Source organism: Pan paniscus, chromosome 3, assembly GCF_029289425.2.
Source record: "Pan paniscus chromosome 3, NHGRI_mPanPan1-v2.0_pri, whole genome shotgun sequence".
Taxonomy (NCBI): domain Eukaryota; kingdom Metazoa; phylum Chordata; class Mammalia; order Primates; family Hominidae; genus Pan; species Pan paniscus.
Genome location: NC_073252.2, coordinates 5,836,390 through 5,863,782, shown reverse-complemented (window position 1 = coordinate 5,863,782; position 27,393 = coordinate 5,836,390). Strand labels below are relative to the sequence as shown.

The window sequence follows — 27,393 nt, the reverse complement described above, 5'->3', positions numbered from 1 at the left end:
GCCGCTAGAATGGGAATCTTCTTTTATTTTATTTTATTATGCTTTAAGTTTTAGGGTACATGTGCACAATGTGCAGGTTAGTTACATATGTATACATGTGCCATACTGGTGTGCTGCACCCAACTCGTCATTTAGCATTAGGTATATCTCCTAAAGCTATCCCTCCCCCCTCCACCCACCCCACATCAGTCCCCAGAGTGTGATGTTCCCCTTCCTGTGTCCATGTGTTGTCATTGTTCAATTCCCACCTGTGAGTGAGAATATACGGTCTTTGGTTTTTTGTTCTTGCGATAGTTTGCTGAGAATGATGATTTCCAATTTCATCCATGTCCCTACAAAGGACATGAACTCATCATTTTTTATGGCTGCATAGTATTCCATGGTGTATATGTGACACATTTTCTTAATCCAGTCTATCATTGTTGGACATTTGGGTTGGTTCCAAGTCTTTGCTATTGTGAATAGTGCCGCAATAAACATACGTGTGCATGTGTCTTTATAGCAGCATGATTTATAGTCCTTTGGGTATATACCCAGTAATGGGATGGCTGGGTCAAATGGTATTTCTAGTTCTAGATCCCTGAGGAATCGCCACAGTGACTTCCACAATGGATGGTTGAACTAGTTTACAGTCCCACCAACAGTGTAAAAGTGTTCCTATTTCTCCACATCCTCTCCAGCACCTGTTGTTTCCTGACTTTTTAATGATTGCCGTTCTGACTGGTGTGAGATGGTATCTCATTGTGGTTTTGATTTGCATTTCTTTGATGGCCAGTGATGGTGAGCATTTTTTCATGTGTTTTTTGGCTGCATAAATGTCTTCTTTTGAGAAATGTCTGTTCATGTCCTTCGCCCACTTTTTGATGGGGTTGTTTGTTTTTTTCTTGTAAATGTCTTTGAGTTCATTGTAGATTCTGGATATTAGCCCTTTGTCAGATGAGTAGGTTGCGAAAATTTTCTCCCATTTTGTAGGTTGCCTGTTCACTCTGGTGGTAGTTTCTTTTGCTGTGCAGAAGCTCTTTAGTTTAATGAGATCCCATTTGTCAATTCTGGCTTTTGTTGCCATTGCTTTTGGTGTTTTAGACATGAAATCCTTGCCCATGCCTATGTCCTGAATGGTAATGCCTAGGTTTTCTTCTAGGGTTTTTATGGTTTTAGGTCTAATGTTTAAGTCTTTAATCCATCTTGAATTGATTTTTGTATAAGGTGTAAGGAAGGGATCCAGTTTCAGCTTTCTCCATATGGCTAGCCAGTTTTCCCAGTACCATTTATTAAATAGGGAATCCTTTCCCCATTGCTTGTTTTTCTCAGGTTTGTCAAAGATCAGATAGTTGTAGATATGCGGCGTTATTTCTGAGGGCTCTGTTCTGTTCCATTGATCTATATCTCTGTTTTGGTACCAGTACCATGCTGTTTTGGTTACTGTAGCCATGTAGTATAGTTTGAAGTCAGGTAGCGTGATGCCTCCAGCTTTGTTCTTTTGGCTTAGGATTGACTCGGCCATGCGGGCTGTTTCTTGGTTCCATATGAACTTTAAAGTAGTTTTTTCCAATTCTGAGAAGAAAGTCATTGGTAGCTTGATGGGGATGGCATTGAATCTATAAATTACCTTGGGCAGTATGGCCATTTTCACGATATTGATTCTTCCTACCCATGAGCATGGAATGTTCTCCCATTTGTTTGTATCCTCTTTTATTTCCTTGAGCAGTGGTTTGTAGTTCTCCTTGAAGAGGTCCTTCACATCCCTTGTAAGTTGGATTCCTAAGTATTTTATTCTCTTTGAAGCAATTGTGAATGGGAGTTCACTCATCATTTGGCTCTCTGTTTGTCTGTTGTTGGTGTATAAGAATGCTTGTGATTTTTGTACATTGATTTTGTATCCTGAGACTTTGCTGAAGTTGCTTATCAACTTAAGGAGATTTTGGGCTGAGACAATGGGGTTTTCTAGATATACAAACATGTCATCTGCAAACAGGGACAATTTGACTTCCTCTTTTCCTAATTGAATACCCTTTATTTCTTTCTCCTGCCTAATTGCCGGGGCCAGAACTTCCAACACTATGTTGAATAGGAGTGGTGAGGGAGGGCATCCCTGTCTTGTGCCAGTTTTCAAAGGGAATGCTTCCAGTTTTTGCCCATTCAGTGTGATGTTGGCTGTGGGTTTGTCATAGATAGCTCTTATTATTTTGAGATACGTCCCATCAATACTGAATTTATTGAGAGTTTTTAGCGTGAAGGGTTGTTGAATTTTATCAAAGGCCTTTTCTGCATCTATTGAGATAATCATGTGGTTTTTGTCTTTGGTTCTGTTTATATGCTGGATTACATTTATTGATTTGTGTATATTGAACCAGCCTTCCATCCCAGGGATGAAGCTCACTTGATCATGGTGGATAAGCTTTTTGATGTGCTGCTGGATTTGTTTTGCCAGTATTTTATTGAGGATTTTTGCATCAATGTTCATCAAGGATATTGGTCTAAAGTTCTCTTTTTTGGTTGTGTCTCTGCCCAGCTTTGGTATCAGGATGATGCTGGCCTCATAAAATGAGTTAGGGAGGATTCCCTCTTTTTGTATTGATTGGAATAGTTTCAGAAGGAATGGTACTAGTTCCTCCTTGTACCTCTGGTAGAATTCGGCTGTGAATCCATCTGGTCCTGGACTCTTTTTTGTTGGTAAGCTATTGATTATTGCCACAATTTCAAAGCCTGTTATTAGTCTATTCAGAGATTCAACTTCTTCCTGGTTTAGTCTTGGGAGGGTGTATGTGTCGAGGAATTTATCCATTTCTTCTAGATTCTCTAGTTTATTTGCATAGAGGTGTTTGTAGTATTCTCTGATGGTAGTTTGTATTTCTATGGGATCGGCGGTGATATCCCCTTTATCATTTTTTATTGCATCTATTTGATTCTTCTCTCTTTTCTTCTTTATTAGTCTTGCTAGCGGTCTATCAATTTTGTTGATCCTTTCAAAAAACCAGCTCCTGGATTCATTAATTTTTTGAAGGGTTTTTTGTGTCTCTATTTCCTTCAGTTCTGCTCTGATTTTAGTTATTTCTTGCCTTCTGCTTGCTTTTGAATGTGTTTGCTCTTACTTCTCTAGTTCTTTTAATTGTGATGTTAGGGTGTCAATTTTGGATCTTTCCTGCTTTCTCTTGTGGGCGTTTAGTGCTATAAATTTCCCTCTACACACTGCTTTGAATGTGTCCCAGAGATTCTGGTATGTTGTTTCTTTGTTCTCCTTGGTTTCAAAGAACATCTTTATTTCTGCCTTCATTTTGTTATGTACCCAGTAGTCATCCAGGAGCAGGTTGTTCAGTTTCCATGTAGTTGAGCGGTTTTGAGTGAGTTTCTTAATCCTTAGTTCTAGTCTGATTGCACTGTGGTCTGAGTGACAGTTTATTATAATATCTGATCTTTTATATTTGCTGAGGAGAGCTTTACTTCCAAGTATGTGGTCAATTTTGGAACAGGTGTGGTGTGGTGCTGAGAAAAATGTATATTCTGTTGATTTGGGGTGGAGAGTTCTGTAGATGTCTGTTAGGTCCGCTTGGTGCAGAGCTGAGTTCAATTCCTGGGTATCCTTGTTAACTTTCTGTCTTGTTGATCTGTCTAATGTAGACAGTGGGGTGTTAAAGTGTCACATTATTATTGTGTGGGAGTCTAACTCTCTTTGTAGGTCACTCAGGACTTGCTTTATGAATCTGGGTGCTCTTGTATTGGGTGCATATATATTTAGGATAGTTAGCTCTTCTTGTTGAATTGATCCCTTTACTATTATGTAATGGCCTTATTTGTCTCTTTTGATCTTTGTTGGTTTAAATTCTGTTTTATCAGAGACTAGGATTGCAACCCCTGCCTTTTTTTGTTTTCCCTTTGCTTGGTAGATCTTTCTGCATCCTTTTATTTTGAGCCTATGTGTGTCTCTGCATGTGAGATGGGTTTCCTGAATACAGCACACTGATGTGTCTTGACTCTTTATCCAATTTGCCAGTCTGTGTCTTTTAATTGGAGCATTTAGTCCATTTACATTTAAAGTTAATATTGTTATGTGTGAATTTGATCCTGCCATTATGATGTTAGCTGGTTATTTTGCTCGTTAGTTGATGCAGTTTCTTCCTAGCTTCGATGGTCTTTACAATTTGGCATGATTTTGCAGTGGCTGGTACCGGTTGTTCCTTTCCATGTTTAGTGCTTGCTTCAGGAGCTCTTTTAGGGCAGGCCTGGTGGTGACACAATCTCTCAGCATTTGCTTGTCTGTAAAGTATTTTATTTCTCCTTCACTTACGAAGCTTAGTTTGGCTGGATATGAAATTCTGGGTTGAAAATTCTTTTCTTTAAGAATGTTGAATATTGGCCCCCACTCTCTTCTGGCTTGTAGAGTTTCTGCCAAGAGATCAGCTATTAGTCTGATGGGCTTCCCTTTGTGGTTAACCCGACCTTTCTCTCTGGCTGCCCTTCACATTTTTTCCTTCATTTCAACTTTGGTGAATCTGACAATTATGTGTCTTGGAGTTGCTCTTCTCGAGGAGTGTCTTTGTGGCATTCTCTGTATTTCCTGAATCTGAATGTTGGCCTGCCTTGCTAGATTGGGGAAGTTCTCCTGGATAACATCCTGCAGAGTGTTTTCCAACTTGGTTCCATTCTCCCCATCACTTTCAGGTACACCAATCAGACGTAGATTTGGTCTTTTCACATAGTCCCATATTTCTTGGAGGCTTCGTTTGTTTGTTTTTATTCTTTTTTCTCTAAACTTCCCTTCTTGCTTCATTTCACTCATTTCGTCTTCCATCACTGATAGCCTTTCTTCCATTTGATCCCATCGGCTCCTGAGGCTTCTGCATTCTTCATGTAGTTCTCTAGCCTTGGCTTTCAGCTCCATCAGCTCCTTTAAGCACTTGTCTGTATTGGTTATTCTAGTTATACATTCATCTAAATTTTTTTCAAAGTTTTCAACTTCTTTGCCTTTGGTTGGAATTTCCTCCTGTAGCTCGGAGTAGTTTGATCGTCTGAAGCCTTCTTCTCTCAACTTGTCAAAGTCATCCTCCCTCCAGCTTTGTTCCGTTGCTGGTGAGGAGCTGCGTTCCTTTGGAGGAGGAGAGGCGCTTTGCTTTTTTGAGTGTCCAGTTTTTCTGCTCTGTTTTTTCCCCATCTTTGTGGTTTTATCTACTTTTGGTCTTTGATGATGGTGATGTACGGATGGGTTTTTGGTGTGGATGTCCTTTCTGTTTGTTAGTTTTCCTCCTAACAGACAGGACCCTCAGCTGCAGGTCTGTTGGAGTTTGCTAGAGGTCCACTCCAGATGCTGTTTGCCTGGGTACCAGCAGCGGTGGCTGCAGAACAGCGGATTTTCATGGACCACAAATGCTGCTGTCTGATCGTTCCTCTGGAAGTTTTGTCTCAGAGGAGTACCCTGACGTGTGAGGTATCAGTTTGCCCCTACTTGGGGGTGCCTCCCAGGTAGGCTGCTCGGGGGTCAGGGGTCAGGGACCCACTTGAGGAGGCAGTCTGTCCATTCTCAGATCTCCAGCTGCGTGCTGGGAGAACCACTGCTCTCTTCAAAGCTGTCAGACAGGGACATATAAGCCTGCAGAAGTTACTGCTGTCTTTTTGTTTGTCTGTGCCTTGCCCCAGAGGTGGAGCCTGCAGAGGCAGGCAGGCCTCCTTGAGCTGTGGTGGGCTCCACCCAGTTTCAGCTTCTGGGCTGCTTTGTTTACCTAAGCAAGCCTGGGCAATGGCGGGTGCCCCTCCCCCAGCCTCGCTGCCACCTTGCAGTTCGATGTCAAACTGCTGTGGTAGCAATCAGCGAGACTCCGTGGGCGTAGGACCCTCCAAGCCAGGTGCGGGATATAATCTCCTGGTGAGCCGTTTTTTAAGCCCGTCGGAAAAGCGCAATGTTAGGCTGGGAGTGACCTGATTTTCCAGGTGCCATCTGTCACCCCTTTCTTTGACTAGGAAAGGGAACTCCCTGACCCCTTGCGCTTCCCGAGTGAGGCAATGCCTCGCCCTGCTTTGGCTCGCGCACGGTGCACTGCACCCACTGACCTGCGCCCACTGTCTGGCACTCCCTAGTGAGATGAACCCGGTACCTCAGATGGAAATGCAGAAATCACCCATCTTCTGCGTCGCTCACCCTGGGAGCTGTAGACCGGAGCTGTTCCTATTCGGCCATCTTGGCTCCACCCCCTAGAATGGGAATCTTTAAATGCGCATTTATATTTCAGCAGCGTTTCTTTAGCCTTATTCTCCCAATGTTTGGATGCGAGTTTCTTGATAATGTTACCAGCAGCAAATCTGTACGAATCTGTGGCAAGTTTAATTCTCGCCTCCTAAGAAGAAAGAATTTAACCAAGGAGCATAAGACAGAAAGAAACTGAGGCAAGTTTTCAAACAGGAGTAAATGTTTATTGAAAAGCTTTAGAGCAGGAAGAAAAGGAAGTAACTCACACTTCAACGAAGGGCAGGCAGGTGACTTGAGAGACCAACTGCATAGCTTAACTTTTGACTTGAGGTTTTATACATTGGCATACTTCTGGAGGGTTGCATCCTGTATTAGTCCATTCTCACACTACTATAAGGACATACCCGAGACGGGGTGACTTATAATGGAAAGAGGTTTAATTGATTCACGGTTCCGCAGGGCTGGGGAGACCTCAAGAAACTTACAATCATGGCAGAAGTGGGAAGCAAACATATCCTTCTTCATATGGCAGCAGCAAGGAGAAGTGTAGAGCAAAGAGGGAGAAATATCCCTTATAAAACCATCAGATCTCATGAGAACTCACTCACTCTCAGGAGAACAGCATGGAGGTAATCACCCCCATGATTCAGTTACCTCCTGTGACACGTGGGGATTATGAGAACTACAGTTCAAGATGAGATTTGGGTGGGGACACAGCCAAACCATATCACATCCCTTCTCCCGTGTTTCTTCCCATGGGGTGGGCTGTTCACATGCACAGTGACCTGCCAGCACTTGGGAGGAGCCACATATGCAGTGTTTTTACAGAAGTTGTGCACATGCTCACTTGAGACGTTCTTCCTTAGCAGTAGAATGTTCCTAGAAGATGATATACTAGTTATACTCTGCCATTTTGCCTCTTAATGCACATGTGTGAGCCCACTTGCCCAGCTCCTGAGTTCTTATCGGGAAGCTGCTGATCACCAATTTCAGGTTTTTACTATCTGTTGGGAGACTGCTTTTCCCTGGCACCAGCTGCAACCAATTATTATTTTAAAGAGGCAATTAACAACCACTTGACCATCACCTGATGGCCACCTGACATTCCTGGTATTTGGCGGGGCTCTCTCTTGCCCTGCTCATGTCTGACTAGTTACCTACTGTAACAATAAGACCTCTCTCAATGCCTCTTTTGCCACTGGAGGTTGTTGCTAGTGGCACCGCTAGATTCTCCATCGCTTGGCCCACTTTTCTCCAAGGAGGGCATTTGTGATTAAAGAAGGAATAGGACAGGTTCAGCTCAGCCCCCTCCTCTCTGGGAGCCAGCATTCCTGTAGGAAGCCCCTTTTATCTGTTTTTTAAGTGATGAATTTGGTAAGGAGGCCTGCTCTTGGGGGTTGTGAATTTGTTTGGATACAGATGTGAGCCACATTCTCCAATCTAGTTTTCATCAATATGAAAGCTGACATTAGGCACCTAGCTAGCTCACCCTTGCATCTAGCTGTATTTGTTTCCAAACCTGGGCAAGGAGAGGTGTGATTTGTTAAACTCTTTAGAATCCCAATAACTCTCTGCTGGTTGACACAGGTAGACTTTATTATATGTTTAAAGGACATTATAATGCATAGAAAAAACTTTTCCTTTGAAATCCACATGTTGTCAGGGAAAAGTAGTAAGAAGTTGTTTGAACTTCTCGTTTAAAGAGTATTTAGCAGCATATCATTTTGCAAATGAATTTGTATCATTCTCAGTGGCTTGAATATTTAATGAAGCCTGTCATTAGTACCTCATAGAAATGCAAATCTGTGTTGTTTCCCAGGATTTCTTCTAGACAAAGGATTAAAACCCTCTCTAGAGACACATTCTCATGGTGCTGGAACTAACAAACTAAGCTTTCCAAAGAAGAAAAAAGAATTTTGGAGAAGCTTTTTTTTTTCTTTTTAATTTCACTGTCCATGTTGTTCATATAGTATGTACGAAAGGCTTTAAACTTCACCCACATTTATGCATGCATTTACATAAATAAATCTTCAGCTTTCCCTTACGGCCGCCTCATTCTGCCCTCTGCTCTGCACCTCTGCAGGGGTCTGGGTCTTATGGGACACTTGGACCACCACCCACCCACCCAAGAGGGGAAGATGGAGACCACACAAGGATAACATGAAAACCCTAGTGCATGGCAGGCATGTAATAAGGAAGACTTCTGTCAGCTGAAGCATGATGATGTTCATAAATTTGGGAAGGAGACCTTTATTTCTCATAATGGGTTGTAGCCTGCAGAGTGGCCCTTCTGACGGGCTAGGAAGCATAGCCTCTGGTTAGAAGCTGAAAACAGGCACTTAGAGAAAGGGGCAAAGGAAACAGGAATTTATGCTAAATAGGGTGGCTTAATATGTATATATAATAAGCTATAGGAGGAGTCATGAATATTTATGAAAGGAGAAACATGCACAAGTGTCATTGAGCTTCATGCCCCTTCATGGGTCCTGTGTCTCCACCCAATCTCGTCTTGAATTGTAGTTTACATAATCCCCATGTGTGTCATTGGTAGGACCTAGTGAGAGGTAACTTAATCATGGGGGCAGTTACCCTCATGCTGTTCTCGTGATAGTGAGTGAGTTCTCATGAGATCTGGTGGTTTTGTAAGGGGCTTTTCCCCCTTTTGCTTGGCACTTCTTGCTGCTGCCATGTGAAGAAGGATGTGTTTGCTTCCCCTTCTGCCATGACTATAAGTTTCCTGACGGCTGGGGAGGCAATTAAATCTCTTTTCTTTATAAATTACTCACTCTTAGGCAGTTCTTTATAGCAGCATAAATATGGACTAATACAGGTCCCATGTACAAAAAAATGGTGGTGCTAGCATGATCTAAGGGTGGTGTTGTCTACCTTCTGACATCAAAATGTGAAGAAGAGGACACTAAAACCCTCACTGAGCATCCTCCATAGACTGTCCAGAACCACTGTGTGGTCAGTGTGTGTTATCTGGAAGGAATGCTGGTTGGTTGCTTTGTCAAAACAGCAAAAAGGAGGGGCAGTGTCAGGCAGTTGGTTGATATCGTGGTGGAGTCTTTTGGAAGAGCTGGTTTCTGTTTAGCGCTTAGGGAAGAAAACCTAATGATGGTTAGTGAGGGAGGGGGTGTAGCAAGGTGTGTCTAACCTCCCATCCCATTATGGCTGGGAACTCAACTTCCAAGGTTTTTCTGGGGTCTCCTTGGCCAACAGGAGGCCCATTCAGTCAGTTAGGGGGCTTAGAATTTTATTTTTATTGATCACCTCTTACCCAATTCTTGCCATGCCTTGCCCATCACTCAACTTTTTCCTGTTCAGGGACATCCAGCTCTCTTGCCCTTCTCACTGTCTGAGGGGAAGCTCTGCCTTCTTGTCCCTGACAATTCAGGGCCTCTGCAGTATGGGTTCTTCTCTCCCACGCCTTTATGGCTTCGTCTCCCACATTCCCTCTTAGCTTTTATCTAATTCAGCCTCACAAGTCTCTGTAGGGCCCCCTGCCTCAGTGCCTCTGGTCATGCTGTTCCTCTTCCTGAATGCCTGGATCCTTCAGTATCTGCTTCAAATGCCAATATTGTCATGACTTTCCCTGACCCCTCCACCTTCTCTTTTCTCTAAACCACGTAGCACCATATACAGACCTCCCTTATGGAACCCACCATATTCCACCTTAGGTAATAAGAGTATTAACACCAGCACCACCAACAAGGAGGACAACGGCAACATTTGTTAAACACTCCAATCTGTCAGGCACTGTTCTGAGCACTTAACAGTATTAGATTATTAATAATCCGAATAACCCTATGAGGGACTTCTGCTTGTGACCAAGACAGAATAAAAAGTATCAGGATTACTCCTTACCTAAAACAAAACAAACAAAATCTATGGAACAGTGATTTTCAGGACACTGGACAGCAGACAAAACTGATCCCTAAGAAATAAAAAATAAAGGAATTCACCCCGTCATTGTCCCAGCTTACTGCCCTAAAAGGGTTTCCAGGCTGAGGCACAGCAAGAAGGAACCCAGCAGGTCTACTATGGTAGACCCTTTGAGTAAAAGAGACAAAGCTAAGAATTTGGGGAAGCCAAGTCAGGTAGATTTCACAGGACAGAATCCCAGAAAAGAAAGAGCTGCACAGAGAAAACTCCAGAGGTGTCTACTGGGTCCTCTTGAGTATTCTGCTGAGACCTGCGCAGCACTTCCATGGAAGAAAATTGCTCAAAGCTAGGGGAAAGACCACCCAAAATATTTAGAAGAGTACTCAGCATTTACACCAGGTTGGGGATAGTGACAGTTCCTTCCAGCCAAACTAGAAAGCCTCAATTCAGAGGACATCAAATATAGCACTCAAAAAGGTCTTGCCTCGGCAATGGAAATAATGAGCCCTATGCTAGTCCCATGTAAAAGAGCTTAAAAACATAACCCAAAAGATTAGCCTGTTTCCAAGTAGCTTAACTGCATCTCAGAACAAAGCTGAATAATTATAGAAACACAAAAATATCCAGGACCCAACAAGGTAGAATTTACAACGTCTGTAGTTCAGTTAAAAAGTACCAGGCATGAGACAAACAGGAAAATATAACTCCTCATGAGGAGAAAAATCAATCAATTGAAACCAATCCAGAACTGACACAGATGTTAGAATTGACAGAGAATGGCATTTATGCCTAGTGTTTCATTATTGGAATGCTAAGCTTGTGGGAGTTATTTATATTGTACTGCTCAAGGGCATCACCAAGTTCTGATTTTTCACACACAAAAAATGGCAACCTCCAGCATAAATGGGGTAAAACAGTCATTATAATTGTGTTTAATATGTTCAAAAAAGGTTAAGTATAGATATGGAAGATGTAAAAAGATATATCTATATGTCTATATTTACATCTATACCACACATATTTTTGTTCTCTAGAAGTTTGATTTGAATATACACACATACACACACACGTGTGTGAGAATTAACAGCAGATTAGACATTGCAGAAAAAAATTAGCTTGAAGATATAGCAATAGAAACTATCTAAAATGAAAACAGAGAAAAGTGAACAGAGTACCAGTGAGCCATGAGACAACTTCAGGCGGCCTAATGTGTGGGTAATTGGAATTCCTGGAGAAGAGGAGAGAGAAAAAGAAGGATGAAAACATATTGGAAGAATTAACGGCTAAAATTTTGCCTAATTTGATGACAACTATAAACTCACAGATTTAAGAAGCTCAGTGAATCCCAAGCATAAGAAACTTGAGGAAAATTTTACCAAGGTGCATCATAATCACATTGCTCCAAACCATTGATAAAGAGAAAATCTTAAAAGCAGCTAAAGGAAGAAGATACATTATGTACCCTACAAAGCAAAGAGCAGGTTGACAGCCGATTTCTCATTTCAAATAATGCAAGTGAGAAGACCATGGAGCAGTGTCTTCAAAACAACGAGGAAAACTGCCACCTAAAATTCTTTATTCAGAAAATATATCTTTCAAGAATGAAGGTGAAATAAATTTTTTTAGACTTACAATGCTGAAAGTTTTCCTTACTAGGAGATGCATACTGCAAGAAATGTTATAGGAAATCAGGCAGAAGGATTTTCATAACAGATAGAAATCTAGAACTGAGGGAGGAGACCACCCCTCATATTGTCTTATGCCCAATTTCTGCCTCCAAAGAAAGAAGAAGTAAAAACTAAAAGGCAGAAATGAAATCCACAAGCAGACAGCCCGGCGCCACACCCTGGGCCTGGTAGTTGAAGATTGACCCCTGATCTAATTGGTTATTTGCATAAAAAAGGCACTGTGAAGATCCCTGTCCTGTTCAGTTCCTTTCTAATTACCGGTGTGTGCAGCCCCCAGTCACATACCCCTTGCTTGCTCAATCAATCACGACCCTCTCACACGGACCCCCTTAGAGTTGTGAGCCCTTAAAAGGGACAGGAATTGCTCACTCGGGGAGCTCAGCTCTTGAGACAGGAGTCTTGTCTATGCTCCTGGCCAAATAAACCCCTTCCTTCTTTAACTCGGTGTCTGAGGGGTTTTGTCTGCGGCTCTTCCCGCTACAGAACCACACAAAAAAATGAGTAATGGGAACGGTAACTACATGGGTACTTATGTTAGATTCTCTTTTAATTTTAAAAATCTTCCAAAAATTGACTGATTGTCCATCCAGTGGAATACGATGCAGCCATAAAAAGGAAATGAAGTTTTGATACAACAAGTAGATGAACTTTGAAAACATTATGAGAAGTAAAAGAAGCCAGACACAAAAGGTTGTTCTTCTGTAGTTCCATTTGTATGAAATATCCAGAATAAGGAAAATCATAGAAACAGAAGATTGGTAGTTGCCAAGGACTTGGGGGTGGGAGGACTGGGGAATAATTGCTTAAGAGGTGTGGGGTTTGCTTTTGCTTTAGGGGTGGTGAAAATGTTCTCAGACTAAATAGAGGTGGGGGCTACTCAATCCTAAATGTCACTTAATTGTTGACTTTAAAGTAGTGAATTTTATGTTATGTGCATTTCACTTCAATAGAAGAAAATTTTAAAGATTGATTGACTTATTTCAATGAAAATAGTAACAAAGGAGTGTGACGTTTTTAACATATGTACAATTAAATGTGTGACAGAAAAAGCACAAAGACCAGGAAGCAAGAAATGGGAGTAAATTAGCATAATGTGTGTAAGCCAAAAGTATCTGAGACAGATCTCAATCAATTTAGAAAATTTATTTTGCCAAGGTTAAGGACACACCCATGACACAGCCTGAGGAGGTCTTGATGACATGTGCCCAAGGTGGTTGGGGCACAGCTTGATTTTATACATTTTAGGGAGGCATGAGACACCAATCAATACATGTAAGATGTACATTGGTTTGGTCCAGAAAAGTGGGACAACTTGAAGTGGGGGCTTCCAGATCATAGTTAGATTAAAAGATTTTCTGATTGGCAATTGGTTGAAAGAGTTAATGTCAATAGAAAGGAACATCTGGGTTACACTAAGGGGGTTGTGGAGACCAAGGTTTTATCATGCAGATGAAGCCTCCAGGTAGCAGGCTTCAGAGAGAATAGATTGTAAATGTTTCTTATGAGACTTAAAGAGTCTGTTCTATCTGAAATTCCAAAAGGAAGGAGGGTATAAGGAGGCATGTTCAGCTCCCCCTTCCCTTCATGGCCTGAACTGGTTTTTCAGGTTGACTTTGGAATCCCCTTGCTGAGAGGAGTGGTCCATTCAGATGGTTGAGGGGGGGCTTAGAATTTTATTTTTGGTTCTTGTACTCCATGTGAAGTGATATAATATCAGTTGAAGGTACCCTGGGATAAGTCAAAGATGTGTTCTATAAACCCTAAAGCAGCCACTAAAATAACAAAACAGAGCTATAGCTAATAAAGCAACAAAGGGAGGGAAGGGGGAAGCATAAGAGATCCTCAACCCAGAAGAAGATGGTAAAAGGTAAATCTCAAAATAAGTATTTTCAGTCAAAACAGCTAGACAGGTCAGGCATGGTGGTTCACGCCTGTAATCCCAGCACTTTGGGAGGCTGAGGTGGGTAGATCACTTGAGGCCAGGAGTTCGAGACCAGCCTGGGCAACATGGTGAAACCCCATCTCTACTAAAATTACAAAAATTAGCTGGGTGTGGTGGTGCATGCCTGTAATCCCAGCTACTCAGAAGGCTGAGGCAGGAAAATCACTTGAACCCAGGAGGTGGAGGTTGCAGTGAGCCAAGATTGCACCACTGCACTCCAGCTTGGGTGACAGAGCGAGACTGTGTCTAAAAATAAAATAAAATAAAACAGCTAGATAAAAAAATATGTACTGTATGATTCCACTTATAAAAAAAAAACTCTAGAAAATGCAGACTCGTCAATTGTAACTGAAAGCACATCAGTGGTTGCTAAGTGGGGGGCAGGAGGTGGGATTACCAAGAACATGGATGTGTTCCCTACCCTGGTTGTGGCGATGGTTTCATAGGGGTAGAAACATGTCAAAGTTTATCACATTGTGTACTGTAAATATGTGCAGGTTATTGTAAAGAAGTTATACCTTTATTAAGCTGTTTTGTTAAAAAACAAACTAAACTCTGTGTGTTGGATGGAATTATTTTCTCCACTTTATAGATGAAGAAGTGTAGGCATGCAGAGCTTAATGATTTGCCTGAGGTCAAGTAAACCCTGGGCACCTGGTTTGAAGCCTGCATGGAACAAAACAAACAGAGAAGTGAGACCGCTTCAGTAGGAACTATAGACCCAAAAGACAAATAGTAGAATTTCAGGAAGGGAGGATGGGAGGACATTTCAATCATTGCAAAGAGCACGAACCACAGACACAAAGCGCATGGTGTGTAGAGCACAGCGCGCAGTTGGGAAGGGAAGTCCCAGTTGTGCATGTGCGAGTGTGGTAGGGGCAGAAGAACAGACCAGACCTGTCCAGGGGAACCTTGGCTGGGATTGGGGTGGGGAGCTCCTTGGATCCCATGCTAAGGAGTTGAACTTCCATCCTCTAGGACATGGAGAGACTTAAAAGTGTTTTCAGAAGGAGAGCAATGGGCTCAGGTGACTCTTGAGGATGATACGTATGGAATGAAGGATGGCTGGGCTCCCCAAGCCCCCGGCGTCTTCATAAGCAGGGACAGCCTTGTCTCATGTTGCTCCCTGCAGGTTCCCAGTGCGTCTCCATTGTAAACTTTTGGTGGTCCTCAGAATCCCAGGTCTGTGAACTCTGAAAGGCTGTTTGTTCTCCTCCACCCTCCTCTACTCACTGCTTTCTGGGTTTGGGTCCATCCCTGTCCCCTCCCAGGTTCGAGGTGAATTGCTGCGGGAGAGAGTGCAGCGGATGGAGGCACAGGAGGGAGGCTTTGCACAGTCACTTGTTGCTCTGCAGTTCCAGAAGGCATCCCGGGTGACCGAGACTCTGTCGGCCTACACCGCCCTCCTCAGCATCCAGGACTTGCTCCTGGAAGAGCTGAGTGCATCTGAGATGCTGACGAAGTCGGCCTGCACACAGATCCTGGAGTCGCACAGCCGGGTGAGTGCAGGCACTGGGAAGGAGAGGGGGACAGAGCTGGTTCTTTCTGGTACCTACCTCTGCATCTTCCTCTATGAAACAGGCTGCAACCCCCGTCCTGTCTGTGTTGTGGGGTTGTGGTGAGGATTAAACGAAGTGACTTTTTGGAGAGTACTTTGCACTCTCTCAACCAAAGATGGCTCTATTCATTGCTCTGAGAAGCAACCCTTTTGGATTTTAACATCTCTGAAACTTGGCAAGTGCCATGGTTTCGTTGGCAGTATTGTTTCTTTCATTGTGCTAGGGAGGACAACAGTGTATCTTCCTATTAGCAGCATCCTAAATGCAACAGTGTGTTGGGTTATTTATTATTTTAAAAATTCTAATTATTAGCATTATCGCAACATGCTACATTCTTTCCAAAATGTGAGAGGTATATCCGTAAAACAAAAGCTATGGTAATAACTGTTTTGGTGACTAATTTTAGGTCTTTTATGTGTAGATTTTAGAATTTCATTTATTATCTATTATTATCATAATTACTTATAATAAGGAAAAAACCCCTCACATTTATTGAAACCCTAGTATGGGGAGGGAAGCGCTACTAAGTTGTGAATAGACATGCTCTCACTTCAGTGTTAATAATTCTTTACTTAGTTATTAAGGCAGGAGAATCGCTTGAACCCAGGAGGTGGAGGCTGCAGGGAGCTGAGATCATGCCACTACACTCCAGCCTGGGTGAGACAGAGCAAGACTCCGTCTCAAAAAAAAAAAAAAAACTGTGTTTCTTCTGAAGTACAGCATAAACAAAATAAAAAACAAAACTACCATAGAATTGATAAAGTGAAGAGATTTTTTTTTTGAAAAAAGTCTAATAAAATATACAAACCCTTGGCAAGAGCAACCATTAAAAAATATAAAAGACAACAATATTAAGAGTATAAAAAGCAAGATGACTATAGATGCAGTAGAGTTTTTTAAAATAAGAGAATGTTATGAACAACTTTATACAGATGAATTCAAAAACTGAAATGAATTCAAAAACTAGAAAAATGCAAATCACCAAAATTGGCTCAAGTAGAAAAAAAAAGTCTGATAACCCTCTTGCCATGAAAGAAATTGATTCAGTACTTTAAAATCTTCCAAACCACACAAAAGACACCCAACTCCAGTAGTTTTGTAGATGAGCATTGCCAAAGTTTAAGGTATTTTGCCAGTCTCATATATGAATTATTCCTTGTATTAGAAAAATAGGGAATATTCCTCAACTCATTTTATCATGCCAGATAACTTTAACACCAAAACCAGACATGAACAGTACCAGAAAGAACAATTATACTTCAATCTTGCATGTGAACATAGATGTACCATTTGAAAACAGAATAGCAGAATACAGCCATCTATAAAAAATTAATACATTATGGACAGGTTGGGTTTATTCTAGAAATATAAGGTTGGTTTAACATTAAAACATCCATTTACAAAATTCACCTGGTTAACAAATTAAAGGGGAGTGACTCGTGATCATTTTAGTATATAGAGAATATGTCTTTATATTAGTTTGTTCTTGCATTGCTATAAGAAATACCCTGAGACTGGGTAATTTATAAAGGAAAGAGGTTTAATTGGCTTATGGTTCCACAGGCTATACAGGAAGCCTGATGCATCTGCCCAGCTTCTGGGGAGGACTCAGGAAACTTACAATCATGGTAGAAGGTGAAGGGGAAGCAGGCATGTCTTACATAGCCAGAGCAGGAGGAAGAGAAGTAGGGGGAGGTGCCACACACTTTTAAACAACCAGATCTCATAATAACTCCATCAAGAGGACAGCACCGAAGGGATTGTGCTAAACAATTCATGAAGGACCCCCGTGATCCAGTCACCTCCCACCAAGCTCCACCTGCAACACTGGGGATTACAATTCGACATGAGATGTAGTCCCACCCAAATACCATGTTCTTCTCACATTTCAAAATATAATCATGCCTTCCCAACAGTCCCCTAGAGTCTTAACTCATTCCAGCATTAACTCAAAAGTCCAAAGTCCAAAGTCTCATCTGAGACAATTATAAGTCCATTCCACCTATGAGCCTATAAATTAAAAAACAAGTTAGTTACTTCCAGTGATGCAATGGAGTTACAGGCATTGGGTAAATATTCCTGTTCCAAAAAGGAGAAATTGGCCAAAAGAAAGGGGCTATAGGCCCCAGGCAAGTCTGAAATGCAGGATGGTAGTCATCAAATCTTAAAGCTCCAAAACAATCTCCTTTGACTCCATGTCTCATATTCAGAACATGCTGGTCCAAGGGATGGGCTCCCAAAGCCTTGGGCAGCTCAGCCCCTGTGACTTTGGAGGATTTAGCCCCAACAGATGCTCTCAAGGGCTGGTGTTGAGTGCCTGCAATATTTCTAGGCACAGGATACAAGCTGTCAGTGGATCTATCATTCCAGAATCTAGAGGATAGCAGCCCCCTTATCACAGCTCCACTAGGCAGTGTCTCAATGGGGACTCTGTGTGGGGGCTCCAACACCACATTTCCCCTCCACACTGCCCTAGCAGAGGTTCTCCATGAGGGCTCTGCCCCTGCAGAAGGCTTCTGCCTGGACATTGTGACTTTTCCATATATCCTCTGAAATCTAGGCGGAGGCTCCCAAGACCCAACTCTTTCATTCTGTGCACCTGCAGGCTTAACACCACATGGAAGCTGCCAAGGCTTACAGTTTGCATCTTCTGAGCAGTGGTCCAAGCTACACCTGGGGTCCTTTGAGCTGAGGCTGGATGCAGGGAGCAGGGTCCCAAGGCTGCACAGGGCAGTGGGGCACTGGGCCTGGCCCAGGAAACCATTCTTCCCTCCTAGGCCTCTGGGACTGTGATTAAAGGGCTGCCTTGAAGTTCTCTGAAAAGCCTTCTGTTTCCCATTCACTTGGCTATGGTGGGCTGCAAATTTTCCACACTTTTACACTCTGCTTCCCTTTTAAATATAAGGTCCAGTTTCAGGTCATTTCTTTGCTCACACCTATGAACATAGGTTGTTAGAAGCAGCCAGGTTACATCTTGAATGCTTTGCTGCTTAGATATTTCTTCCAGCAGATACCCTAAATCATCACTCTCAAATTAAAAATTCCACAGATCTCTGGAGTAGGGGCACAATGCCACCAGTCTGTTTGCTAAAGCATGGCAAAAGTGACCTTTACTCCAGTTCCCAATGAGTTCCTCATCTCCATCTGAGACCTCCTCAGCCTAGAATTCATTGTCCATATCACAATCAGCATTTTGGTCACAACAATGTAACAAGTCTCTAGGAAGTTCCAAACTTTCCCTCATCTTTCTGTCTTCTTCTGAGCCCTCCACACTCTTCCAGTCTCCTTTGGTTACCCAATTCCAAGGCTGCTTTCACATTTTCAAGTATTGTTGTAGAAATGTCCACTCCTCAGTACCAATTTTCTGTATTAGTCTGTTCTCACATTGCTATAAAGAAATACCTGAGACTAGGTAATTTGTAAGGAAAGGAGGTTTAATTGGCTCATGATTCTGCAGGCTGTACAGGAAGCATCATGCATCTGCTCAGCTTCTGTGGAAACCTCAGGAAACTTACAATTATGGCAGAAGGCAGAGGGAAAAGAGGCACATCTTACTTGGCTGGAGCAAAAGGAAGAGAGAATGGAGGAGGTGCTACACAGTTTTAAACAACCAGATCTCACTATAACTCACTCACTATCATAAGAACAGCACCAAAGGGATGGCGCTAAACCATTCATGAAGGATCCACCCCAATGATCCAATCACCTTCCAGCAGGCCTCACGTCCAACACTGGGGATTACAATTCAACATGAGATTTAAGCGGGGACACAAATCCAAACCATATCAGTCTTTAATTGAATTTAACACCCATTCAAGATAAAACTCTGTAGCAAATTAATAATAGGAGGAAACCTCCACAGAGTACTTAGCCAAAGCCCACAGCAAGTGTTACACTCGAGGTGATTAGCGTGGAGGCGGATCACTGCCCTAATAGAGCCTGCAGAGGGAAGACCAGGTCCAAGGTCATTTAGTGAGTTAGGGGCAGAGTGAGACACCAGGAACATTTAGCCTCCAGTGCATGATTCATCTGCTCATCCTAAGTGCCCAAGAAACACCCTCAGTACAGCCCTAAAACACATAGTTGTGCTTTTTACTTGAGACCACACTGATTTCTATTAGTATAATAATTGGAGAGTACAACACTTACATTTTCGATTTTATCCTAAAACTCTTTTGAGTAACTCCTACCTCTAGTTTGTTTAGAACAGAGAGTTAATGTGTCCTGAGTGGGGAACAGCTGATAAATCAGATGATGCCGTATTCTTAAATGAGTGTTACGGCAATGCATATGATACACTCTTATTTGAGTTTGCATTTGAAATGAAGACAAGCCTGTTGTTTTGTTCCAGATATTAGACTTGCATTCTGCAATTTGCTCATTCTGTGTAAACCACTTTCCTATTGGGAATGGGCTTTTAGGCTGTTAAACATTCAGGAGAATTAAAAAAGCATGAAATAGAATGCTTTGGAAGAAATTACTCCTAAGAAAACTGTATCAAGTGCACCTCATCTGATGAAAGATTTAGACTCATTTTGCAAAATTGGAACATATGCAAGGCTCAGTTGGATCAGAAGGCCAAGTGACAGTGATAGGCAAATTTAAATGGGTTGGACTTACTCCTAACAGATAATGTGACCCCAAACAAATGGTACCCACTGTTTTTGCATTTCAGTTTAAATTGCTGTGTGTTTACTTTCCCAAGCCTCACTTGGCATCTTCCTCTTCTTCTTTGTTTATTGTTTTGAGACAGAGTCACTGTCACCCAGGCTGGTGTGCAGTGGTGTGATCTTAGCTCACTGCAACCTCCACCTCCTGGGTTCAATTGATTGTCCTCCCCCAGCCTCCCGAGTAGCTGGGACTATGGGCATGCACTATCGTGCCCAGCTAATTTTGTATTTTTAGTAGAGACAAGGCTTCACCATGTTGGCCAGGCTGGTCTCGAACTCCTGACCTCAAGTGATCCTCCCACCTTGGCCTGCCAAGGTGCTGGGGTTACAGGCGTGAGCTACCACGCCCAGCCTCGGCATCTTCTGATCTTCCCTCTGCCTTTCTCCCTATGGACCACTGGCCACCATCTGTTGATTCTGCCTGAGCTTTCTGCTTTCCACCTTTCGCTGCCCAGCTTCACTAGTCTGATGTATCTAGACCGGAACAACAGAAATAACCTTGATATTAACCAGCATCAGTGGAGCTCTCATTATGTCCAAAGCATGTCCATCCCATGACATTTTCATACCTATTCTACAGATGAAAGAGCTGAGGCTTAGGAAGGTTAAACCATTTCACCAAGGTCCCACAGCTGAAAAGCAGACTTTAAACCTGCCTCCAAAGCCCATGTTCCTGTCCTAATCTCAATTTCTGCCTACCTCCCTTTCTCCCTACTCTAGTTACCCCCCTGCACGGTGGCCAAGGGGATGTTTCTGAAAAATAAAAGTGATGATTCACAGCCCCATCCCCAGCTCTACATTTAAAAATCCCACCTTTCACCACTCCCTCTCTCAGATCCTCCATTTTAGCCCCTGGACCTTCTTGCTGCCCCCTGAGCATTGGAGACACATTCCGGCATGGGTCCCTTTGAAGGATCTCTGCCTAGAATGCTTCTGCTCTACCTCCTTGCAAACTCCTATATATATTCTAAGACAAACCCAAATGTTACTTCCTCTGTGAAGCCATCCATGATTCCCTCTGGCAGAGGTGGTCTCTTCCAGCTCCCGTAACCCTCCGTCCCGAAGCAGATGATGGCATTTCCCATCTCTGCAACTGTTGACATGAGTCTCTCCCTCACTAGACAGTGAGTTTTCATGTCTCATTCACCCCTGAATCCCCCAATCTATTATCTCTCTCTCTCTCCCCGTTTCTGTGTGTGTCTTTCTTCCCCTCCTTCCCTTTTCTCTCCCTCCATCCACACTTCCATCCATCCATCATCAACATCTATGTATTCATTCATTCAGCAGGTATCTGTGGAGTGATTACTAGGGGCATTAGAGCTGAGTGATAGGACCCAGAGTCAGAGACACCTGAAATCACCCCTGACTCTGCCTCTTGACCAGCTCTGTGATTTCAGGAGATTTCGTTATACTCTCTTGCCTCAGTTACCTTATACATAAAATTAGATGATGAAAAATTCCTATCTTGTGTTATTTTGTGAAGATTAAACAAACTAATTCATGTAACTTTTATAATCTGCTGATACAATCTGGCACCATATTGGCATTCAGTAAATGCCAGCTGCTGTCATCCCCATCATCATCATCATTGTTGTTATTGTTCCTGTTTCTTCTTTGATGAGCTATGCACTGTGCTGACTGCTGGGGAGAAAGGAGAACATGTCAACGATGCTCCTGAGTCCCTGACCTCAGCATTTAAAATCTGGCGAGGAAATCAGCTATTAGGGAAGACAATTCCAGAACCAAGTTTTGGATTCAAGTTGTTCCAGGTGGCAGGCAGGTGTAAGGGTGCAGGGGTTTGGGGACACCATCAGCAGATTATAAACCGTGGGACACATTTCCACCTTATATTCCATTCCTAACCAGGGCTCTCCTGGTGCTTGAAAAGCTCTGTGTGTTCCACCGTTCCTCTGATGACACAGACAGGCTCAGGTGTGACCCTCCCTTCTCGAGGTGGGCTGGGGCTGGCATCTGGGTAGACGTGGGGTCTCTGTCTCCAGCTCCTGGCCATGCTGACAGCATGACAGCATACACTGCTGGAACTCCACTGGGCTGTGTTTCCTTGTGGGATGCTGCAGCGAGAGGGATGGTCATAGTCCCACATCTCAGCATGCTAGGAGCCCTGCTCAGGTGTTCTCGAAGGCCCAGCACCCAAATGCTTGGGTGGGATAGAAGGTTCTCCATGCGATGGCGTCCATGCTATAGAGAGATGTAGTCTATCTCTGGCGGATTTTCTTCTGTCATGGTTCTTGAATAGTGTTTCAGAGTCTTTAGGGGGCTTTGAGACCCTTTTGAGTGTTTGATGCAAGCTTTGGCCTCTCTGCAGAAAATTAGACCATTTTGTACCTATTTAGGAGGATCAAGGACCACCCTCCCACGGTGAAGTCCAACCAAGGCCTCTTAGGATTTAACACCCTGTCCACCTTCCAGTCCTAATTATAGTACTGACCAGTCTGGTAAATACTGGGTTAAATGCGCCTGCATTCTCCAAGGCCTGGGGCCCTCCTGCCTCCGCCCACAACCCACCGAAGCAGGCTGTGGACAGTTTCTTGTGTGAGATTATCTAATCCTGGTGGCCTAAGAATGCAGATTACTTCTGTTTGGCCAAGGAGAGACAATGTAGCCTAGTGGTTAAGACTGCAATTTCAGAGCCAGCTAGCCTGGCTTGAAATTCAGGATCTGCCATTCAATAGTTACATCATCTGACAAATTAATTTAACTCTGTCTGCCTCAGTTTCTTTACCTATAAAGCAAGAGAATTAAGAGTATGTATTCTGAAGGATTGTTGTAAGTGTTCAGTGAGACTCACGTATGAAAAGTACACAGAGCAGTGCTCGGCACCCTGATGGTACTGGTGGTGTTAGCCATAGTTGCTGTGTTCCAGCCTGGCTTTCGTCCATGCTGGGTGCATGCAGATACCCCACCATATGCAATGACAGGTGCCAGCCACCAGGCACTTTGCAGGCAGGGAGAAGGAGACACAGCCCTGCCCTCAAAGAGCTCACACTGTAGCAGAAAGGCACAGGACAGTGATTTCAGGTGACAGGAAACGGAGTGCATGCAAGGGGTAGTGAGTGGGCACATGAGGAGAGGGCATCTGCGTCTCCCAAGGAACTCAGGGATCCTTTCGCTGAGGAGCCCTTCACCAAGGAGTTTCTTCTTAAGCAGAGGGGTGAAAGAAGACTGGGGATTGGTCAGGCAGACAGAGAAAGGCACTGCAGGTGGAGGGAACGGCCTATGTGGAGGCATGGAGGTGACACAGGGGTGAGAGATCGTGGTGCACTCACATTGCACCCTGTGGCACAGCTGGATGGGGAACCTAACAAGACAGAGTCATGCCAGACTTGTAGCAAGACACCCAGGAGGTCAGATTTTGTCCTCCACCCCACCCGCCTTGTGCAGTGGTGCTTACCCTCTGCCCCTTCCTTGTGTAGGAGCTCCAGGAGTTGGAGAGGAAGCTGGAGGACCAGCTGGTGCAGCAGGAGGCGGCCCAGCAGCAGCAAGCCCTGGCGAGCTGGCAGCAGTGGGTGGCCGATGGGCCCGGGATTCTGAACGAACCTGGGGAGGTGGATTCTGAAAGGCAGGTCTCTACTGTCCTGCAGCAAGCCCTGAGCAAGAGCCAGACATTACTGGAGCAACATCAGCAGTGGTACGCTGTGTGCCCCATAGCACTCAAAGATATTAGTCCCCAGCAGTCCTGGAGAACCTGGCATCTCCAACTCAGCCCACCCGTACCCACCTGGGCTCTCACCCTCTTGCCTAAGGTGTCATCCCATTGCTCCAACACGAGCTGCTGGCTTTGTAGCATACTCTTTCTTCCCTGATGCCCTTCTTTTTTAAATTTAATATCATTGAAGTTTTACCAAACGTAATATTTTTAAACTTTTTATTTTGAAATATAGACTCACAAGAAGTTGCAAAGATAGTAGGCAGAGTGCCATGTACCCTTCCCCCAGCTTTCCTTCTTGGAAACATCTGACATAATCATGGTATGTGAATTGACATTGTCACAAGACAGTGAACTAGACTACAGGCCTTATTGCGATTTCACCATAAGCATAGTATTTTATATCCTGCTTTTGTAAAATTATAAAACAGACAGACCCCCAGTCTTTTTGTTGTTGTTGTTCTTTGCGTTGTTTTTCAATTCACATTAGGCACTTAGCCTTGGCTGTGGCATTAAGAATCCTTGGAAAAACACAATTTTTAACAGCTTCATACTTTTCCACTGTGAATAAAAAATGGACATGGAAAGGATTGGAGGCAAAGTCTATACACAGTGTGGTTAATTTTTGCAAACACACGCACACGCTAATTGGAAGGAAATAGACCAAATTTCAGTGGATGTGATTTCTGGGCAGTGAAATTACAGATGATTTTCATTCATCCTATCACGCTGTTCTGTGTAAATGCATCAAAGTGCAGTTCTGTCCCATCGAAATAATTGAGGGGGCCCCATCTGCGCGGTTGGAGGGAAATGCTCAAAGGCATTGGCTTGATTTAGCCTGGGATTTTAGGGCATATAGTATTCATATGCTCCTGGAGGAGATGGCTTGTGATCAAACTTTTGATTTGAGTTGCACTTGCAGAAGGTTTGGGGTGTATTAGCCGGGAAGAGCACGAGGCAGATCCACAAAGCCGACTTGCATTAGCTAAGGCATGTGTTAAGCAGACCCCCTCGTGTGGGCGTCAGGAGGCCTCATGTGAAAAGGTGTCATCCTTTGGTTCTGGGTCTGCATCAATCCAAGGGCACACGGTGGGTGTAGACCCCAGATCTTGGTCTTCTTGGTCGTCACCATGAGGACTGACGCCGAGTTTTCAAAGCAGCATCACAGAGATCACCCTGTAAAGCCATAGGAAAGTCTCCTTATAGCTCCCATGAAACTTTTCACTTCGAGGAGCCTCCTTCTGAGGAAACCCTCCTTGACATGTTATGTGCAAAGTAGTCTAGGCAAGAAAAGGCAGTCTTTCTGGCCATCTCTTTCTATGGACATATTTTTAAAATCATGTGGCTTAGATGTGTGCTTCTTTGTTATTTAAATAACTAGATGATCTCATAGTATCACTTTATAACAAAACCGAACTTACGTATATTTTATTTTCACTCCAGTTTGAGAGAGGAACAACAGAACAGTGTCGTGCTAGAAGACTTGTTGGAAAACATGGAGGCAGACACCTTTGCAACCCTGTGCAGCCAGGTGAGAAGGTACTGGCAGGGTCTGAGGCCGCCCCTTGCCAGCACATCACTTCATCTTTTTCTCAGAATCCACATTTCCTCACCTCCAGGATGGTGATGAAAAGCCAGCCTTGGAACCTGCAGAGCAGATGTGTGCGAAGCTCTAGCATGGGCCCAGCACACAGAGGATGCTCAATCAGTGCTAATGGCAGCAACCGCAACTGTAATCACATGTGCCCCAGTTGATGTCTTTTCTGTGATTTGGCAGGCACCCAAATATTATCCTTCTTCTCGATCTTTAACTAAGTTTAATATACAAAAAGTAGGTTCTACCGGGAAGAAAGTGGGTAAGAGAAAACTGGGCCAGAGCCATCAATCAGTGATACTGCACCCCACACTACACCTCTCTGAGTGGAGATCAGCCAACCTTTCTCATCCTTGGCCAGAGTTGCAGACTCACCTCCCTTCCTGATACAGAGCCCTGAGGCTGTGCACGGAGCCTTATGCAGTCATGTACCTGACTGTCTGCTACCGATCGGGTTTTATACGCATCCTGCGATGGGCTTCCTGTGCTTCTGGTGTCTGTAAGTAGCAGGAAATACAACTTCAGACAGTGGTGAATGCCAGCCACATGACTCCGGAGAGGTGCTTGCTGATGCAGTGACATCAGGGTCATGTTCTGCGATTCTTTCCGCAGTTCCTTCTCACAGTTCCAGCTGCAATAACTTTCAGAGCAAGGAGGGAAGAGGTCAAAGAACTGCCACCATGCCTGTTCTTTCTCATCAAGGAAGCAAATGCCCCCAAGTCCCTGCAGCAGGTTTCCCTCGCAACCTGAGAGCTGACCCGTGGGCCCTGCTAGCTGCAGGGGAGGTGCGAGTCACTTTGCCCCCCAGCCTCTAAGAAGGGAGTCAGCAGGAAGGAGGGGTTAGGGCGCTTTTAGGCGTCCAGCTGGCTGCATCCACAGGCACACCGAGCTTCCTGAATGAATTCGTTTCCTATCACTGCTGTCACAAATGACCACAAACAGCAGCTTATCACAGCTACAAACTTACCTTAAAGTTCTGTAGGTCAGAAATCCAACATGGGTTTCTCCAGGCAAAAATCGAGGTGTTGGCAGATTTGCCTGCCTTTCGGAAGCTTTAGGGGGAGAATCTGCTTCCTGCTCACTTAAGTAATTGGCAGGTTCAGCCCATTGTGGTTGTAGGACTGAGGTCCTTGTTTCTTTGCTGGCTGCCAGCCAGGGGATATTCCTGGCTTCCAGTGGCACCTACATTCCTTGGCTCATGGCCTCCTTTCTTCATCTTCAAAGCCAGCAAAATTGCATCTCTCTGGCCCTTCTTCCATCCTCGTCACATCTCTCTCTGACCTCACACAGCAGGAAAGGTCTCTACTCTTAAGGACCCACACGGTAATTATATTGGAACCACCTGGATAATCTGAGATAACCACTTTCCCACCCTATCTCCAGGCCCCTGACCTGACTCCCACTTGCAAAGTACCCTTCGCCTTGTAAGGTGACATCTTCGCAGGTCCCAGGATGGGACCATGGACATTTTGGGGAGGGGTCATTATTCTGTTGACTGTACCAAACAAGGTGCCAGTGTTAGCACTGGAATGACAGTGTCCAAACGGGGCAGGGGAGGAGCTGGTGCTTCCTGAACACCTGCCATGCCTGTTATTCATTTAATCCTTGCAGAAAGATGGGAAACAGGCAGTATTATCCTGTTTTATGAATAAAGGGACTGAGGCAAAGAGAGGTGGTGAGGGCATGAGGGCCTGCCACTGCTCGTGGGGGGCTTGGGATTCAGCCCAGCTTGGTGATGCACGTACTCTGCTCTTCCTGACCGGCTGTAAAGGGTCTGAAGCAGATGACCACCCCGGCCTGTGTCTCTGCGTAACTGAGCCATCTCCCACTCTCAACTTTCATTCCCCCACCTTTTTCTTTGTTACTTTGAGACTTCACAGAAAGCCAGTGTCACCAGCAGAATTTCACCCAGGTTCATTTCTAGATTGTGGGCCCTTTTAAATTGTGAACTCTTTATGCATCTCAGTCTGTTTCTGCTACTACACAAAATTCCTAGACTGGATAATTTATAAAGAATAGAAATTCTTTATCAATTTTCTCATAATTCTGGAGGCTGGGAAGTCCGAAATCAAGGTACCTGCAGATGCAGTGTCTGGTGAGAACTGCTCTCTGCTTCCAAGATGGTGCATTGTTGCTGCATCCTTTGGAGGACAGGAAAGCCGGGTCTTTATGTGGCAGAGGGGATGGGAAGGCAAAAGGGGCTAAGCTAG

General features: G+C 43.9%; 1 protein-coding gene across 5 annotated transcripts in view; it reads left to right on the top strand.

The window, feature by feature from the left end:
• Window positions 1-27,393, top strand: part of EVC2 (EvC ciliary complex subunit 2) — a 147,265-nt gene that overhangs the window by 109,376 nt on the left and 10,496 nt on the right. For 3 of the 5 annotated variants that reach the window (XM_014344566.4, XM_055111173.2, XM_034951914.3), the window contains exons 17-19: window positions 14,965-15,192; window positions 23,357-23,571; window positions 25,033-25,120. In XM_014344566.4, coding sequence (XP_014200052.4) covers window positions 14,965-15,192; window positions 23,357-23,571; window positions 25,033-25,120 — 531 coding nt within the window. The remainder of the gene's footprint in view (window positions 1-14,964; window positions 15,193-23,356; window positions 23,572-25,032; window positions 25,121-27,393) is intronic. The other 2 variants (XM_063603687.1, XM_063603686.1) reach the window with 1 other exon arrangement.